Source organism: Schistocerca serialis, chromosome 11, assembly GCF_023864345.2.
Source record: "Schistocerca serialis cubense isolate TAMUIC-IGC-003099 chromosome 11, iqSchSeri2.2, whole genome shotgun sequence".
Classification (NCBI taxonomy): Eukaryota; Metazoa; Arthropoda; class Insecta; order Orthoptera; family Acrididae; genus Schistocerca; species Schistocerca serialis.
Window position 1 is genome coordinate 114,964,571 of NC_064648.1, and position 20,967 is coordinate 114,985,537.

At 40.2% G+C, this 20,967-nt stretch overlaps 1 protein-coding gene across 3 annotated transcripts in view; it reads left to right on the forward strand.

The window, feature by feature from the left end:
* The window catches only part of LOC126426810 (uncharacterized), a 188,268-nt gene that overhangs the window by 77,378 nt on the left and 89,923 nt on the right, over positions 1-20,967 (forward strand). For 2 of the 3 annotated variants that reach the window (XM_050088811.1, XM_050088812.1), the window contains exon 7: positions 20,650-20,712. The exons of the other annotated variant lie outside the window; for it this stretch is intronic. In XM_050088811.1, coding sequence (XP_049944768.1) covers positions 20,650-20,712 — 63 coding nt within the window. The remainder of the gene's footprint in view (positions 1-20,649; positions 20,713-20,967) is intronic. 3 annotated transcript variants of the gene reach the window in all.

Below are 20,967 nucleotides of genomic sequence, written 5' to 3' on the forward strand. Positions count from 1 at the left end.
CGAAAACCCGACTGGCAAGAATGTTTAGGATGTTTGTCAATATGGACAACTCTACGTTCTGAATTTTTTCCTATCTGTGAGAAGAGATGGTTGCTAATACGAACTTTTATAAATTGTGAATTACATGCAGTATTCTCGTCACCATAAGAATAATACGAATATAAACATTTTGCCGTGTATTGTTTCGTGTTTGCTACTATCTCATTTAAATCATGGCTGCGTAATAAACCACAAAACTAGAGTGAGACAACAGCAAACGCGGAAGAATATACATATCATGTCATGTGTATATTCGTATTATTCTTATGCTAAACAGTGATACAGTCAGAAATGAAGCGAGGCAATTGCCTAGATTTTTAAATCTAAGATGACTCTAATTTCTGTGCAGAATGTAATGTACTAAAGAGGCGCCTGCAAAGATTTTCAAATGGAGAAAAATTTTCGCTAAACTCTCGTTCAGAACATCTTCTATCATACGCAGTCTATTATTTGGTTCTTGCTAATCATTATCAAAGAAAGCAGCAGTGTAAGTAACAACAAGTAGAAGTCTCTTGCCATTGTTTCGCTAGTGAGACGATTCCTCTCTCTCTCTTTTTCTTTTTTTTATTTGTAAGCGGCGGTAGCGCGCTCAAAAGCAAGCCATGCCACGATCGGCGACAGGCCGTAAATACACAGTATCAGAGTACGACAAACAATGCATGACACAGTACAGTAATGCATTTTCAGCGTAGAGTGACGTAAACACCTATAACAAAGAAAACTGCGCTTATCAGATCAAAGAAAAATAAGCTATCAATTCAAACCAGACGAAGCACGTGAAAAAGGAAGGGTACCCGTATAAACACGGACGGAGTGCCTGACGCATAGCAATGGCTACCTGGTAAAGCTTAACTGCTAAGCTTACGACTCGAACCAAACTACTGTAGCTGTATTGTCATTCATTCGACCTAAATTGTCTCATATTACAGTGGACCAACTTTGTTTCGATTTGGTGATGCTGCCTAAAACTTTTCTCTCCCCTTGAATTTCGAGTCTCAAATTTCAGGTGCGGCTTAGATTCGGGAATTTTTTTTTCCTTGATTTCGAGTCTCATTTTTCAGGTGCGGCTTAGATTCGAGTGCGGCTTAGACTCGAGTAAATACGGTAGTACTGGAGGGCAGCGTGGAGGGTAAAAATTGTAGAGGGAGACCAAGAGATGAATACACTAAGCAGATTCAGAAGGATGTAGGCTGCAGTAAGTACTGGGAGATGAAGAAGCTTGCACAGGATAGGGTAGCAAGGAGATCTGCATCAAACCAGTCTCAGGACTGAAGACCACAACAACACCCGTGATCTTTGTACAGCAGCCCTCCTCCGTGCTAGGCTCCGTCAGTTGAAGTTTCTGACGAGATGACTTCAGCACGTGTTGTGCAGTGAAAGTTAGTGAAATGCTCAGGAATTTCTTTGCTTTGAGAGCACTGCTGAAGAAATAATGAACTGAGAAGTAAACATCAGTGTAAAAATGTTATACTCGATAAATATACAGGGAATCGATGCACGTTATTTTTATAATAATCTCGTGCTTACTGCTGTCTGCTATCCCGTATTGTGCTTTATTTTCGATTTTGTGCAGTACCAGGGTTGCCATGTAAATGTAGACAAAAGAAGTGATTAAATAAAATACAGTAGAGCATCGACTATCCGAACGTCGGTCAACCGAACGACCGCTTAACCGAACTGTGTACTCGCTCGCGCACCTGTTACTCTCCCACCCTACCGTCCGTCATCCCCCTCACTGCCTGAATGGATAGTGCGATTTTTATGAAGTGGTTTCTGGATGTTTTCGTACCCTCTGTAAGAGCTCATCAGCTAAAGAATGGGAAGAGGGAGAAAACACTACTTCTCCTTCACAATGCGCCAACCCATCCGTCATGTGATATTTTAAACGAAAAAGACTAGTTCGTAAAGGTAATATTTCTTCCACCTAATGTAACCTCCTTATTACAGCCCATGGATCAAGGCGTTATTGAGACTTTCAAACGATATGACAGGAAAGAATTTTTGCGTAAGTTATTGTTAGAAAGAGAAGAGGATGGAGAAGAGTCTCTTAAGAAATCCTAAGAATATTGACTTGAAAGACGCGTCCTACATGATCAGCGCAGCATGGAATAGTGTAAAGGAAGAGAATTTGAAGAAAGCCTGGAAAAAAATTTTGGACACAGAAGAAAATTCACAAGGTATGATTGAATATGACGAACAGAATGATATGTCCAAAATTCTTGGTATGCTAAAAGAAATAGAGTGCCACGAATGTGATGAAGATGATGTTCACGAATGGATGAACATCGATTATGCAGATCCAGGACACCAAATCGTGCAAGACAGTGAGATTGTAAACATTGCCACTGATAAAGATGACGCCGCCAGCATCTCATCAGTGCTCCAGAAAGTGAAGATGAAAGTATACCGACAGCTTCTGAGGCGTTCACTTGTTTAGATACTGCCTTGCAATGGTTTGAAGCCCAAGATGAAAGTGACCAGTTTCAGATATCTGTAATGAAAAAAGTACATGACTTAGCTGTTCGTAAGCGTGTAGGCTTGCTTAGACAGACCAAAATAAAGGATATTTTTAAACGTTTTTTTGTATACTATGTGTATTGTTCATGCAAAATGCATATGTAATAAAGTATGTATATATGTTTGTTTAATAAACTGTGCCACATACTATATATTCCTACTGAAGTTGCCTTTGTATGTTACTTTGTAATACTAAAAGAGATGCCTGTTTTTATGAATAAATTTACTGTGCAGTTCTTCTTTTTGGCAAATAAACATGTACAGTTCGATTATCCGAACAAACCAGTTTTCCGAAAACCCATGTCCCCCAATTACTTCGGATAATCGACGCTCTACTGTAGTTCATAAAGTGATGCTACACATACTCTGTGAAGTGTATAGTCAAGTAAACTTACAATTTTCATCAATTATTAAATAGTGCAAACTCCAGATAGGAATATCAACAGTATAGGGAAAGATAGATTACTACTTATCGTAAAGATGACGTGTCAAGTTGCAGACGGGCACAATTAAAAGACATTGGCTCGAGCTGCCAGAGTAGGCAGTCATCTGTGTGTGAGGTGTGCTTGCTTTTATGAATGAATTGTGTGTGTTTCTCTTTCTTTTTCTGACAAAAGCTTGTGTGTAAGTGTCGTTTATTTGTGCCTGTCTACAACTTAATGTGTCATCTTCAAGGTAGTAGCAATCTGTCTTTTCCAACATTGTTCATTAATTATTATGGTGCTAAAATGGTGGAGAATATTGTCAAGTAAACCTACATCTACATCTACACTCCGCAAGCCACCCAATGGTGTGTGGCGGAGGGCACTTTACGTGCCACTGTCATTACCTCCCTTTTCTGTTCCAGTCGCGTGTGGTTCGTGGGAAGAACGACTGTCTGAAAGCCTCCGTGCGTGCTCGAATCTCTCTAATTTTACATTCGTGATCTCTTCGGGAGGTATAAGTAGGGGGAAGCAATATATTCGATACCTCATCCAGAAACGCACCCTCTAGAAACCTGGCGAGCAAGCTACACCGCGATGCAGAGCGCCTCTCTTGCAGAGTCTGCCACTTGAGTTTATTAAACATCTCCGTAACGCTATCACGGTTACCAAATAACCCTGTGACGAAATGCGCCGCTCTTCTTTGGATCTTCTCTATCTCCTCCGTCAACTCGATCTGGTACGGATCCCACACTGATGAGCAATACTCAAGTATAGGTCGAATGAGTGTTTTTTAAGCCACTTCCTTTGTTGATGGACTACATTTTCTAAGGACTCTCCCAACGAATCTCAACCTGGTACCCGCCTTACCAACAATTAATTTTATATGATCATTCCACCTCAAATCGTTCCGCACGCATACTCCCAGATATTTTACAGAAGTAACTGCTACCAGTGTTTGTTCCGCTATCATATAATTGTTCAATAAAGGATCCTTCTTTCTATGTATTCGCAATACATTACATTTGTCTCTGTTAAGGTTCAGTTGCCACTCCCTGCACCAAGTGCCTATCCGCTGCAGATCTACCTGCATTTCTCTACAATTTTCTAATGCTGCAACTTCTCTGTATACTACAGCATCATCCGCGAAAAGCGGCACGGAACTTCCGACACTATCTACTAGATCATTTATATATATTGTGAAAAGCAATGGTCCCGTAACACTCCCCTGTGGCACGCTAGAGGTTACTTTAACATCTGTAGACGTCTCTCCGATAACTGGAGTAGTGACTGGTGTATTGTGACGAGCCAGTTGCTCGGCCACCATTGACCAGACGTTTTCAGTTGGTGAGAGATCTGGAGAATGTGCTGGCCAGGGCAGCAGTCGAACATTTTCTGTATCCAGAACAGGACATGCGGTCGTGCACTATCCTGCTGAAATGTAGGGTTTCGCAGGGATCGAATGAAGGCTAGAGCCACGGGTCGTAACACATCTGAAATGTAACGTCCACTGTTCAGAGTGCCGTCAATGCAAACAAGAGGTGACCGAGACGTGTAACCAATGGCACCCCATACCATCTCACCGGGTGATAAGCCAGTATGGTGATGACGAATACACGCTTCCAATGTGCGTTCACTGCGATAGCGCCAATCATGCATGCGACCATTACGATGCTGTAAACAGAACCTGGATTCATCCGAAAAAATGACGTTTTGCCATTTATGTACCCAGATTTGTCGTCGAGTACACCATTGCAGGTGCTCCTGTCTGTGATGCAGCGTCAAGGGTAACCGCAACGGTGGTCTCTGAGCTGATAGTCCATGCTGCTCCAAATGTCATCGAACTGTTCGTGCAGATGGTTGTTGTCTTGCAAACGTCCCCATCTGTTGACTCAGGGATTGAGACGTGGCTGCACAATCCGTTACAGCCATGCGGATAAGATGCCTGTCATCTCGACTGCTAGTGATACGAGGCCATTGGGATCCAGCACGGCGTTCCATATTACCCTCGTGAACCCACCGATTCCATATTTTGCTAACAGTCATTGGATCTCGACCAATGCGAGCAGCAATGTCACGATATGATAAACCGCAATCCCGATAGGCTACAATCCGACCTTTATCAAAGTTAGAAACGTGATGGTGCGCATTTCTCCTCCTGAGACGAGGCATCACAACAATGTTTCACCAGGCAACGCTGGTCAACTGGCATTTGTGTATGAGAAATTGGTTGGAAACTTTCCTCGTGTCAGCACGTTGTAGGTGTTGTCATCGGTGTGAACCTTGTGTGAATGCTCTGAAAAGCTTATCATTTGCATATCACAGCATCTTCTTCCTGTCGGTTAAATTTCGCATCTGTAGCATGTCATCTTCGTGGTGTAGCAATTTTAATGGCCAGTAGTGTATGTTGTTCGGTGTGTGCAGATCAATGATTTTGTGAGAACAGAAAGACATCTGGTTTTTTGTTTTTTGTATTAGGTTTTCTAATTGATTTACTTGTCTGGTTTTTTACTTTTTGTGCATATTTTTCTTTTTTCTTTTTTAGTATGATACATATTGCTTTAGTCAAAATAAATTTCCGTAGATTTTGCCATTTGGCCTTTTTCATGATATTAATATGTTATCAATATTGACACAGAGTAGTGCACCACAGTGTGTAATGTTAGCAAGTCGTGGTTTTCTGTATTTTATGTTTATTGCTTTTGGTCTCACATAGCTAGGACACCATTCATAGAATTAGGGTACCGCTATCATGGATTTAGGAATCTTGTCATCCATTCATGAGCCATTGTCATAGAACTCATTTCTCACCTCTTCGCTGTATTTGCAAAACTAAACAGTACTCAGTCAAATAAAAAAAATTCTAGAATGTTTGGTCTTGTCTTCCTGAGTGGTTATTTAAGTGATATATTTTTTTTTTAAATTTATGAACATTGTACAACACCAACTGAAAAATATTGTGGAGTTAGGCACATGTTCACTATAAAACTTATACGAGATGTGACAGTCCATCGTGTACCTGTCATCCAGCAGCTTTGATCAGTTCTGTTGGCATATCGACACCACCAGTGGCTTTCCCAGGATTCAGCTTGACCGCAAAGATCAACTCAATCTATAAGATATAGTCACTCATCTTCCGGATCACCTTTTTCTGTGTTTTCCAGCTCTAGATCTTCCTTATTTTCCTATGTACAGCTTTTCGAGATATTTTCTCCACATTTCTGCTACATCTTTCTCTTTGTAAAAAACCATTCCATCTTCATTTTGGACACCACTGCATCTCATTTTTCTATTTCCAAAGAACTGTTTAATTGAGTTATAAATATATTTCAGTTTCCATACCTCTATCATTTCATTCAAGTCTTTGCAGTGCTCCTATAAAAATTGTTCTTTAGCCTTTCTTGCATGGTTTATATTATTCAAGTGACAAACAAGTGAAACGAAGTCACTTGCATTGAAATTGTGTAATCTTTCATGGAGAAGTCCGGAGTCTCCGTAAAGGTACCTGTACATCTGTGCAACTTTTCGCGTGCACTAGATGTGTATGGCCATTGTACGAAGATGAAAGAGTCCCTTGCAAAGGGACGTGCAACAGTGATGCACCAGTCTACGTTTCTGTTCATTTATTGATTTGTTTTACTGCCACTGACTGTTGAAACATTTTAATTTTTTGCATGCTTTTGTGTGATCTAATGACAAATTTGTGGAGGATTATTGTGCATTTCTTTATTGTAGTTCATTAATTTTGCCGCATATGAAAACAGAACATAATGAATTGTATGTGTGCTGTTTCTAACAAATATGTACCGTGTGGATATGACTGTACATATCTGTGTACATTGCAATTTACTTGTGTATTAAATATCCATAATAACCAAGGTCTACAAAGAATTTAAGAGTTTTTAGAGTTTGTGTATCAAATCTTGTGATTGGGGTGTAGAAACTTTACTCAAAAGAAAAATACTAATTGGAGCAATACAACTTTACTTAAACACACTTACTTATTCTCATTATAAAATGTAAATTACTCAACACAGTACTACAATGAGTAAAAGCTAGTGTTATTTACGAGTAAGGGTACGCAAATTTTGTCTTACAAGGTGACATATCTGTCACCAGACATAAAGTTATTTTTCTGGGAAGGAGTTCTTTAAAGACCAGAATGTCCCAACCTACACACAATATCTGCCCTCCATTTTCTTGATATTACTCTTTCTTTTCTATTTTCACTATGCAGTAGGGAAGTGAAGATGTGATAAAGCTACATTTCCTCGAAGAAAGTTGTGTAGGGAAACATACACAAGAACATAAGCTCAATGTATCAGTTTCCACATTCAGTGGCTTTCTGAAAATTTGTCATTCAGCAGCCACACAACTACTATAATCTACATCCTTCTGAATCTGCTTAGTGTATTCATCTCTGGTCTCCCTCTAGCATTTTTACCCTCCACGCTGCCCTCCAATACTAAATTAGTGATCCCTTGATGCCTCAGAACATGTTCTACCAACCGATCTCTTCTTCTAGTCAAGTTGTGCCACAAATTTCTCTTCTCTCCAATTCTATTCAATACCTTCTCATTAGTTATGTGATCTACCCATCTAATCTTCAGCATTCTTTTGTAGCACCACATTTCGAAAGCTTCTATTCTCTTCTTGTCCAAACTATTTATCGTCCATGTTTCACTTCCATACACGGCTACATTCCATACAAATACTTTCAGAAACGACTTCCTGACACTTAAATCTATTCTCAATGTTAACGAATTTCTTGTCTTCAGAAATGATTCCCTTGCCATTGCCAGTCTACATTTTATGTCCTCTCTACTTCGACCATCATCGGTTATTTTACTCCCCAAATAGCAAAACTCATTTACTACTTCAAGCGTTTCATTACCTAATCTAATTCCCTCAGTATCACCTGATTTAATTAGACAACATTCCATTATCCTCGTTTTACTTTTGTTGATGTTCATCTTATATCCTCCTTTCAAGACACTGTCCATTCCGTTCAACTGCTCCTACAGGTCCTTTACTGTCTCTAATAGAATTACAATGTCATGGGCAAACATCAAAGTTGTTATTTCTTCTCCATAGATTTTAATTCCTTCTCCAGATTTTTCTTTTGTTTCCTTTACTTCTTGCTCAATACACAGATTGAATAACATTGAGGATAGGCTACAACCCTGTCTCATTCCCTTCCCAACCACTGCTTCCCTTTCATTCCCCTCAACTCTTATAATAGCCATCTGGTTTCTGTACAAATTCTAAATAGCCTTTCACTCCCTGTATTTTACCCCTGTTATCCTCAGAATTTGAAAGAGAGTATTCCAGTCAACATTGTCAAAAGCTATATGAAGATGGTATCTGTTCTTTCGGACATGTCCGAAAGAACAGATACCATCTTCATATAGCTTTTGACAATGTTGACTGGAATACTCTCTTTCAAATGTCCGAAAGAACAGATACCATCGGTGACAATGCAGCTCTTTTAGAATGTTGTTGATATATATCAATGCCTGTCGACAGCTTAGGGTCTTGATTTAATTGTCATTTCATTGTCAAAAGCTTTCTCTAAGCTTACAAGTGCTAGAAACGTAGATTTGCCTTTTCATAACCTATCTTGTAAGATAAATCGTAGGGTCAGTATTGCCTCACGTGTTCCAACATTTCTACGGAATCCAAACTAATCTTCCCCGAGGTTGGCTTCTACCAGTTTTTCCATTCGTCTGTAAAGGCTTTGTGTTAGTATTTTGCGGCCACTGATAGTTCAGTAATTTTCACACCTGTCAACACCTGCTTTCTTTGGGATTAGAATTATTATATTCTTCTTGGAAACATAGTAGTTGAATATGGAATGGGGGTGACGGGTGAAAGAGGAAGCCACATGGTAGAATTTTGCACAAAGCATAACTTAATCATAGCTAACACTTGGTTCAAGAACCATAAAAGAAGGTTGTATGCATGGAAGAAGCTTGGAGATATTGACAGGTTTCAAATAGATTATATAATGGTCAGGCAGAAATTTAGGAACCAGTTTTTAAATTGTGAGACATTTCCAGGGGCAGATGTGGACTCTGACCACAATCTATTGGTTCTGAACTGTAGATTAAAACTAAAGAAACTGCAAAAAGGTGCCAATTTGAGAAGATGGGACCTGGATAAACTGAAAGAACCAGAGGTTGTAGAGAGTTGCAAGGAGAGCGTAAGGGAACGGTTGACAAGAATGGGGGAAAGAAATACAGTAGAAGAAGAGTGGGTAGCTTTGAGATATGAAATAGTGAAGGCAGCAGAGGATCAAGTAGGTAAAAAGATGAGGGCTAGTAGAAATCCTTGGGTAACAGAAGAGATATTGAATTTAATTGACAAAAGGAGAAAATATAAAAATGCAGTAAATGAAGCAGGCAAAAAGGAATACAAACGTCTCAAAAATGAGATCAACAGGAAGTGCAAAATAGCTAAGAGGACAAATAGCTAAGAGGAGAAATGTAAGGGTGTAGAGGCTTATCTCACTAGGGGTAAGATAGATACTGCCTACAGGAAAATTCAAGAGACCTTTGGAGAAAAGAGAACCACTTGTATGAATATCAAGAGCTCAGATGGAAACCCAGTTGTAAGCAAAGAAGGGAAAGCAGAAAAGTGGAAGGAGTATATAGAGGGTCTATACAAGGGCGATGTTCTTGAGAACAATATTACAGAAATGGAAGAGAATGTAGATGAAGATGAAATAGGAGATATGATACTGCGTGAAGAGTTAGACAGAGCACTAAAAGACCTAAGTCGAAATAAGGCCCCGGTATTAGACAACTTTCCATTAGAACTACTGAAAGCCTTGGGAGAGCCAGTCCTGACAAAACTCTACCATCTGGTGAGCAAGAGGTATGAGACAGGCGAAATGCCCTCAGACTTCAAAAAGAATATAATAATTCCAATCCCGAAGAAAGCAGGTGTTGACAGATGTGAAAATTACAGAACTATAAGTTTAATAAGTCACAGCTGCAAAATACTAACCCGAATTCTTTACAGACGATTGGAAAAACTGGTAGAATCCGACCTCGGGGAAGATCAGTTTGGATTCCATAGAAATGTTGGAACACGTGAGGCAATACTGACCCTACGACTTATCTTAGAAGAAAGAGTAAGGAAAGGCAAACCTACATTTCTAACATTTGTAGACTTAGAGAAAGCTTTTGACAAAGTTGACTGGAAAACTCTCTTTCAAATTCTAAAGGTGGCAGGGGTAAAATACGGGGAGCGAAAGGCTATTTAAATTTGTACAGAAACCAGATGGCAGTTATGAGTTGAGGAGCATGAAAGGGAAGCAGTGGTTGGGAAGGGATTGAGGCAGGGTTGTAGCCTATCCCCAATGTTATTCAATCTCTTTATTGAGCAATCAGTAAACAAAACAAAAGAAAAATTCTGAGTAGGAATTAAAATCCATGGAGAAGAAATAAAAACTTCGAGGTTCACCGATGACATTGTAATTCTGTCTGAGACAGCTAAAGACCTGGAAGAGCAGTTGAACGGAATGGACAGTGTCTTGAAACGAGGGTATAAGATGAACATCAACAAAAGCAAAAAGAGGATAATGGAATGTAGTCGAATTAAATCGGGTGATGCTGAGGGAATTAGATTAGGAAATGAGACACTTAAAGTAGTGAAGGAATTTTGCTATTTGGGGAGCAAAATAACTGATGATGGTCGAAGTAGAGAAGATATAAAATGTAGACTGGCAATGGCAAGGAAAGCGTTTCTGAAGAAGAGAAGTTTGTTAACATCGAGTATAAATTTAAGTGTCAGGAAGTCGTTTCTGAAAGTATTTGTATGGAGTGTAGCCATGTATGGAAGTGAAACGTGGACGATAAATAGTTTAGACAAGAAGAGAATAGAAGCTTTCGAAATGTGGTGCTACAGAAGAATGTTGAAGATTAGGTGGGTAGATCACGTAACTAATGGGGAGGTTTTGAATAGGATTGGGGAGAAGAGAAATTTGTGGCACAACTTGACTAGAAGAAGGGATCGGTTGGTAGGGCACGTTCTGAGCCGTCAAGGGATCACCAATTTAGTACTGGAGGGCAGCGTGGAGGGTAAAAATCGTAGAGGGAGACCAAGAGATGAATACACTAAACAGGTTCAGAAGGACATAGGCTGCAGTAGGTACTGGGAGATGAAGAAGCTTGCACAGGATAGAGTAGCATGGAGTGCTGCATCAAACCAGTCTCAGGACTGAAGACACAACAACAACATATTCTTCTTCAAGTCTGAAGGTATCTTGCCTGTGTCATACATCCTGCTCGCCAGATGGTAGAGGTTTGCCTTGGCTGGCTCTCCCAAGACTATCAGTAGTTCTAATGGAATGTTGTCTACTCCCGGAGCCGTATTTTGACTTAGGTCTTTCAGTTTTGTGTCAAATTCTTCATGCAGTTTCATATCTCCCATTTCATTTTTACCTATGTCGTTATCCATTTCCATAACATTGCCCTCAAGTACATCACCCTTGTATAGACCCTCGATATACTCCTTCCACTTTCCAGCTTTTCCTTCTTTTCTTGCAGACAATATTAACATTAAAATAGCGATTTTTGCAGTTACCCATAATGAAGTAATGTCTGAAGGAAGCTGTATATATATATATATATATATATATATATATATATATATATATATATATACACACACACACACACACACACACACACACACACACAGGTGAGATCTTGATAAGATTTCAATTTTATGCAGATATTGACAACTTGCTCTGTATGTTCAGAAATGTAAAATTTTGCACTTCACAAAACAAAATAACATATTATTGTATGGCTATAATATCAATGAGTCACTATTGGAATAGGCCATGTCATACAAATACCTACCTGCAACACCTTTTAGGGACGGAATGTGTAGGCAGACAAGGAAAAAAATTCTTGGATTTTTCCCAGATAAAAATACTTTTTTCTGGGCAAAAATACATATTTTCTTGGGTGAAAATATACTTTCTTTGTGTTAAGTGACATTATATTTTGCCTGGCACTTCAGGAAATGAAACCCAGCAAAAAAGTTATGCGTTTTGGAAACATCTTTGATGTGTAACAGTGCGTACACTGCACATTTTCATATCACAAAAGTATAAATATGAATTCCACGAAATATAACACATTAGTTTCCGAAGCATGCAAATCGAGATTGCAATGTGCTTTTGTCAGCCACTGATAGCCCATGTCACATAATCTTGTGAACAAATGAAAGCAGATGTTCAGAACATATGACACGTGATGCAGTCAGCCAATAGCAACATAACTGTTAAGCAGAGCAAATACCCAAAGGGGAAAAGATTGTGGTTAACACGATTGATCTTGTATAAAAGGAAATTTACTTTGAATATAACACCTCTCAAACCACCATTTGCAATATGTTCCCAAGACCTTTAAGAAAAACAGTTGCAATGCCACGCTCATCGAACGCAGTTGGTATTAGTAGACCGCGGATTTTAGGTAAAAACCTATTTTGCTCCTGAGTTCCTGTTTGCATAAAAATTTCTACTTATGTGTTTCATGACTATTTACACTTAATAGCGGTAATTCTATAGGACCTAAAAAAGCCTATTTCGACGTTAGTGCCTATATTTGCCTATTTCGGCTTTAATATCCTAAAAAGTGCCTTTTTCATCATATAAGACAGTGGCTCCAAGTTTTTTCACACTATACGACAGATGGGAAAAAAATATTTTCTGCCCAGCGTGCAGCAAGGTGGCTAGTTGATACGCGCTCATGCTTCGTATTCTGCTAACATTTCGGTCTTTTTTTATTTTTTTATATCGCTATCCCTGTTAATACCAAATACTCTTTATAGCTGTTCTATTATTCATATGTAAAAAATAGATCACGGATCTTTAGGTTAAAACCTATTTTTTTCCTAAGCTCCAATTTGCATATAAGTTGGTACTTATGTGCTTCATGACTAACTAAACTGAGTACCGTTAGTTCTATAGGACCTAAAATGGGGTATTTCGTCGTTGACGCCTAATTTTGCCTATTTCGGCATCAAAAGCCTAAAAAATACCTATTTCTTTAATCTGACATAGAGTTCTTGTGTTTTCAAACATTAAAAAAAGGAAGTAAACTTAGGGCTTTACGTCTTGTCGAAGGCGAAGGTCGTTAGACTGTTTACAATTCCTTTGCTTGCCTTACTACCAACAGCACTCGGCACGGTTGAATGGTCATCCGTCCAAGTACGCGCCGAGCGCGACAGTGTTTAACTTCGGTGAGCGAATGGGAACCGGTCAAAGATTTGAGTTACACATTAGAATCGAACGTGGGAGTACTAAATGCTATATTTGAAAATGTTTCGTTCGTAGTATTCTGGCCAGCTGTGTATTTTCGCAAAGAAACGGTTTCATAGCTGAGCACGGATTAAAAAATCACAATGTTAATCGTAGACGCCCTCTATAGCTAAATTATTGCCTTTCGCGCATTTTCTCGCTGCTGTCTACAGGCAATCCTATCAAACTACTGTGTTTCGTGAAAGGTATTATACATGAATTTTCCGGTTCGAAAAATAATTTGCCAGTAGTGAGATGTTTTGATCTGAAGCACCAGTAGATTCCATTCGCTTGTTCAGAAGGGGCGGCCATCTGTCAGGTGCCGTATGTCCAGCAACGAGTACGGTACTTTCCCTACCACTCCCATGCACTGCAGTAAAGAAAAAAAAAAACAGGTTTTCGTTCACTTTTTCCTAGCGAAAACAAATCAATACTGACAAGCGCCATAGTTTTTCACTAGAAAACCTAGAAAAGATTTTGGTTATTTATTGTGAAGCCAACTATGGTCAGAATATGTGAAACTACGAATGTATTAATTAAACAATTCCCACATCTTTTTTACGGAGATCTTTATCTTGCAGGAACTCAAAAATATTTGGAGTTATGTTCAACATTAATGTTGTAGATTGCTGTGCTCTGTAACTGTGTAAATATTCATTCTCCTTGTTTTAATGACTAATAAGATGTTCGTACTGTCAACACTGTGTATTTTAATTTATTTTTATTTTCTCTACATCATTTTTATTAGAGCCTATTTTAGGTTTTATATAGCCTAAATGAACTACTGAAGGAGCCTATTTTAGGTGCCTGAAACACACTTTTTTACGACCTAAAAATTCGTGGTCTAGTTATTAGGTAACACACAGACTTTCTCATAAAGCGTTTGACTCATTTTGCTGTCGGCAAATGCTTATGTACGCACTGTGTTTTGTTGTTGTTGTAAATGGCATGTTTTCTTAGCAACTTACATTTTACATTGGTTTTCTCTCATTTGTGTTTTATTGCTGCAGTATTAGTCTACAGTAGTGGGCTAAAGTAAAATTATTTGTTAGAGTGTCAGTTCTTACCATCAAAATTATAAAAATTTAACCCAAAGCTAAGACAATGAAAAATTTCTGGAATTATAAAAGATTACTGGTTTTTTTCCGGTATTATCCCGAATTTCCCAGTTGTCCTGAAAAGCATGTGCCCTGAGGGATATGAAATGGAATGACCAAATAGTCCCAGTGATGGGTAAAACAGATGGCAGACTTCAGTTTATTCGCAGAAGACTGGGGAAATGCAATCCATTTACAAAGGAGATTGCTTACAAATCACTTGTGTAACCACTTGTAGACAATTGCTCAAGTGTGTGGGACACATACCAGATAGAACTAATAGAGGATGTTGAATGTATTCAGAGAAGGGCAGCATGAATGGTCACAGATATGTTTGATCCGTGGAAGAGTGTCACAGAGGTACTGAAGGGATTGAACTGTAAGACCTGAAGATAGACGTAAACTATCCCAAGAAAGTCTACTGACAAACTTTCAAGGACTGGCTTTAAATGATTGCTCTAGGAATTTACTATAACCGCCACTGTATCGCTCATGTAAAGATCGTGAGGGTGAGATAAGAGTAATTACAGCACAGGCAGAGGCATTCAAACAATCATTTTCCCTGTGCTCCATTGTCCACAGGTGATTGTGTTGTGTACATAGTTCTGCGTAGTCAGCGCGTACACAAATTTCCCACTAGAGCGCGCCCCGCTAAGCACAACAACGCAGGCGCAGCGCTCGTCCGTCTCCGCACTACGAGATGGCGCTGTCTTAGAGACGGACCAAGTTCTGCTTCCACCGGTCCGTGTATTAATATGTAACGCAGCCAATGAGATTGCTGCTAACGTAGAACCTATTCTCCTTGCGGATCACACATTAACGCGCGAGGTATTATAACGAGTGTACAGACCTCCGCTTAGTCAGTCTGCACCAGTCTGTACCAGTCTGCATTAGTCTATTGTCAAGTTTCAGTCTGCGCCTAATAAGATTATCGTATTCCTGTACATAGCCATGAAGATAAATGTATAGACACTTTGTCAAGTATCAGAGATATGTGAGAATAAGATTAACGTACCAAGACCAAAGGAACTTCAGATTGTCAATTGTAAATAGCATCCTGAATCAAGTTAAGTAAGGTTTATGATTGTTATTATTTTAATAAACGTGTGTGAAAATTAATCAAGTTCTGTTTAAAGTTGGTCACCGTCAATTTGCTACTCTAAGCGTGCAAGTGGCATTTCTATCGTCTGACCTAACGGCAGAAGATAAACACGCCACGATAAGACCACGGGACATGTTGCTGACACTCGCCTACTTTGTTAGAGCAACAAGTCAAATAATCTGGTGGTGTGTGTACCGAAGGTCTTACAGTATGCACCGAAGGTCTTACAGTATGCACACCACAGATTGGAATGGGAAGAAACCCTACTACTGGTACAATAGGACATGCGCTCTGCCATACACTTCACGGTTGCTTGCTGAGCGTAAATGTAGATGTAGATGTGTTGAAAAAAAGGCACGCACCTACACGCGTGACTCTTACTGTGTGGGCAGTGAGTGTGGTCGCACAGCAACTAGGTGTGAGGAGCACAGGTGTAAATGCACCTTAACTCTTTCGAACATTGAGAGGCTTACTAAAAAAAATGAGGGTCACTTACTTGTATTTAAATTTTTACTGCTCAGAACAGAATTGTACAAAACCATTACCATCTGTTTACAACAACAAAAATAATCAATTTTTGGTAATATAATGTAATTGGATAGATAAAAAAACTCAATTCACCTTGCACCCGCAGGAGAACGCACACATAAGAGGAGATTATACTTATGCAAGCTTTCGGAGCCAGTGTCCTCTTTCTTCTTCAGGCAGAAGGATTGAAAGAGAAGAAAGGAGTGAAGGAAAAAGACTGCAGACGCTTAGAAAAAACGGGTAGATTTTGGAAAAGTCACCCAGAACTGCCGCTGAGGGGAAACTTGCCAGTTGGGATGAGAAGGATAGACTAATTGTTGGGAACTGCACCGGGCTAGATTTGAAAACCTGAGAGCTTAAAGGTGGAAGATCGGATAATATACAAGATGGAGATTACTGGACAAGTTATTAAGAGTGGAAAGCTAAGTGCATTGTACGTAGCAGGGAAGGGAGAGGGACGGCAAAAAATTGACAGGTCAGAAAATGAAAGATGTAGAAAATTAAAATGGAGTGAAGAAAGGAGTAGTTACTGTGGAGAAATGCTGAGACAGAAGAAATTGATGTAAATTAAGGCCAGTTTGGTGGCGAGAACAGAGGACACGGTGTAGCATTAGTTCCCATCTGCAAAGTTCTAAGAAACTATTATTGTTGGTTGGTTGGCTTGGAGATTGAAGGGAGAAACTGGTGTCTGGAGAAAAAATCCACATGGCACAGGCAGTGAAAGAGGCCCCGAGGTCATGTCAGTTATGTTGTAGAGCTTGCTCTGCAACAGGATGTTGTGTGTCACCAATATTCACCGTCTGACTATTCACGTTCATCCTAACTGATAACTTAGTGGTAGTCATGTCCATGTAAAAGGGCGAACAATGTTTACATAACACCCGGTATATAATAGCCTATATGACGTGTTGTTTCACATGTGGCTCTCCCTTGATTGTATATGTTGTTGATATAGATGGTGGTAGGAGGGTATGTAGGGCAAGTCTTACAGTGGAGACAGCGACAGGGGTAGGAGCCTTAGGGTAGGGAGATGCATGCAGAAGGATCATGGGGTCTAACAAGGGTATTGCAGAGATTGAGAGAGCGATGAGAAACCTACTTTAGGTGTGGTGGGCAAAATCTCTAACAGAATGGACCTCCTTTCAGGAAGTCGTGGCCTTGTCAGAGTAGCTGATTAATACATACAAGACCAGGATAATAGTGAGTGGTAAGTGGTGTGCTGTGAAGTTGTATTTTGGAGGGGTCTGCAGTACCAAGATTGGACGCGGTGGCCTGGTAAGTCTGCTTTTGTATGCTGTCGTGCATTTCGTATTTATATTGTTGAGATTTATCAGGAAGGCATCCATCTCCTCGGCACTGTGTGTCCATACCATGAAAGTATCTCGACACAACGGTACCACCTGGCTGATCGATTTCTCAAAGGTCTCCATAAACAAATTGGACACAGCCGGACTGAGAGGACTGCCCATAGCTACCCCATCCATCTGTTCATAAAAATCGTTATTGTATTAAAAATAGGTTGCGATGAGACCATGTCTGAATAATCCAACTGTATGTGTTCGAAAAGTATTGCTATTCACATAGGCTCGGACGATGTCCTTGTTAGTTTTGATGTTGTATCATTATTTATTATGATTCCAGTGAATGAAGCTATCTAATTCAAGAAAAATGGTTATTTTAACAAGGAGATAGATCAAGCACTTCACCCTGGGGAGAGAATCAGGATCAGTGAGGAACAGTGTCCACACAAGGGAAAGTTTTCCTACTATTTATTAGTAAGATTACACATTGCATTGGGAAAGTGTTGAACAAGTATGGCTTGGAAACTATCTTTAGACCCACCAGGAAGATAAGATAATGTTATGATTGGCAAAAGGTGTAAGACTTGCTTTGGCTACAGTGGGTGTATATAAAATTCCTTGTAGATGTGGACTGGTTTATGTTGGTACCACGAAAGAAATGTTAACACCCATCTGGTTGAACACAAGAATTGCCTCCTGGGACATACGGGTAAATCAACTGTAGCTGAACAAGTTTACTGAAAGGGTGGTCGTGAAATAAAATTCAGTGAGGCAAGTGCCATATCGAAAACATCGCATTTCGTGCTTGCGTTCGTAGAGCGGCTATTGAGATTTATAAACACCAGAATAATTTTCTAAATTGGATCAAATTTGGATGTGTGCCAAAGGCCTGGTCTCCCTATACAATTTCTATCCCACACGCTTCCCTATATTACCAAACTGTCAATTTTTTGATACCTCAGGATTTGTCCTATCAACCAATCACTTATTCGACTATATTTCTTAGCCCTTACTTTACTGATGTTGCTATTCATCTTATAACCTCTTCTTAAGGCACTATCCATTCCATTCAGCTGCTCTTTCTAGTCCCCTGCCGTCTCTAACAGAATTAAAATGTCATTGACAAAGCTTAAAATTTTTATTTCTCCTCTCTGAACTTTGCACTCTTATAACTGAAGTCTGGTTTCTGTACAAGTTGTATTTTACCCCTGCTCCCTTCATAATTTCAAAAGGTTGTTCCAATCAGCATTTTCAAAAACTAAGTGTGCAATTGCTGTATGCATAGGTTTGCCTTTCTTCATTGTACACAGTCCATTCACATTAATTTGACTGCCACCTACATTTGATGCCAACATGCAATAACCACTCACAGGCAGCAGACGGCAGCACTAGCAGTGGAGGGTATGTAGGGCTTTTCGGGGGTACCAGGAAAACAGTGCAATCGTTATTGTAATGCAGAAATGGACTTTTGTGTTTCCAGATGAAAGCTGGTTCTGTCTCTGTGGCGATGACGGCAATATGGTGGTTATGAGGAGGCAGTTGAGGGCCTGCAACCAATCTATGTGCTACACGCACTGGACCTAGAACTGGAGTTACGGTCCGGTGTGTGATTTCGTACGTCATCGCGAGCACACTCACGGTTATCCCACACACTCCAACCGCAAATTTGTATATTGGTCTGGTAATTCGACCTGTTGTGCTGCCATTTATAGGACAGTATTCCAGTGGGTGTTTTCCAACAGGATAACACTCGCACACATACGGTTGTTGTAGCCCGACTTCCTCTACAGTGTATCGACATGATGCCTCGGCCTGCTCCGTCACTCACATTCGGGCCAAAAGTAGAAGCATTTTCAACACGGTTTAGTCTGTAAACTGTTCATGTGCCGCCACTGTCGAAGTATACCATTCGTGGCAAATGGCAATATGTGAAACCTGACCGAGGGCTGTTGTGTTGCATCACGGGCCACAGATGACCGGGCTGAATGACAGCTGCGGAGACTTGTAGAGTCGAAAAGACGTGCAACTATTGAACAACTGACCGCGCAGGTGCACCGAGTGGTACCGACAGTGTCTCCTCAATGACTGGTCGGCAAATGTTGTCGCGTAGCAGACACCCGGTACGTGCACCCGTATCGATTGCTGCTCATTGGCGACGAAGGCTGGAATTTGCACATACATTCTGCAACTCGATGTCCACCGAGTGGCGACAGGCGGCCTTTTCGGACGAAATGTGTTTTACGCTCGATCTGATAATTGACCGTTGCTGCATGTGGCACGAAACGTCTCAAAGCAAACACCCTGTGCCGTAGGGGGGAGCGTTATGTTTTCGGGACATTATCTCCGTGATATCGTCATTCTGGAAAGCACAGTGGATCGACAAAATTATGCATCAATCCTTAGGGGTCCTGTCCGTCCCTTCACGCAGTTTGTTTTTCTTCGGCTCGGTGGCATCTACCGCAGAACGGTGCGACGTGCTACACGGCTCGCAGTGTATGCGCGTAGTTCAGAGAACACTGGGATGAGGTTAATGTACTCCCCTGGCCACCGGACTCACCAGATTTAAATCCAATCGAGAATCTGTCAGAATCTGTCGGACCACTTGATCGGGCTGTTCACACTGCGGACCCTCAACCGAGAAACCTAGCACAGCTGACTGTGGCACTGGAGTTTGATACCATCCAGAACCTCATTAACTCTCTTCCTGTATACTTCGCTGAGATCTGCCCTGTGAAAGGTGGTTCTTCAGGCCTTTGACAGATTGTCACATTATTGTGACTGGACAGTGGAACTTTTAAGATAAGTTGTAGTGGCAGTATTGTCTTGCATGTTTCTACGTTTGTTCAGTACTCGAGCTGGTCTTTTTCCAGTCTTCTGTATGTAATTCATGTCTGTATTTTGCAACCATTACTTGTTAAACTGATGGCTGAGTAATATTCACACCTGTCAGTGCCAGTTTACTTTGGAATGGGATGATTGTTTTTGAAGTATGAAGGCTTTTCACCTGTCTGTTATATCTTACAGTTAAGGTGGACTAGCTTTGTCATGGCTTGGTCTCCCAAGGGCCTCAGTAATGCAGATAGTATGTTACCTACTCCAGGGGCCTTGTTTTGGCTTATATCTTTCAGAGCTCTGTCAGATTGATCAGGCAGTATCATGTCTCCTATTTCATCTCCATTTACTCCTCTTCTCTTTCCACAGTATTGTCTTCTGGTTGGTTTCCCCTATTTTGAGCCTCTGTATATTCCTACCAACCACACACCTGCAATATGAGGAGTGTAATGTTTTTCAGCTCATAAGCCCATAACTTCCATCGATTCTTTTACAGGAAAATTCTTCATCAGAGGACTGGAGTAACCATAGCGATCCACTGGCGATAGAACAAACTGTGGTGAGTTCATAAACTGACTCTCATTTATTCATATTATTTTGAGAACACAATGATTGACAGCTTTTAAGTACTTTTTCAGTATTCTGGTTTGGAACAATGGTTATATGTCACATCTTTATCGAAACATTATGTTTTTTGGTGACATAGAGAGTTTCCAGGCATCTGTATGCAGCATATTGTGGGTGCAGTTTGCTGAGCAATTTTGAATGTTACCTAATATGTTTTATAAATATGATGTATGGCATAATATATTGC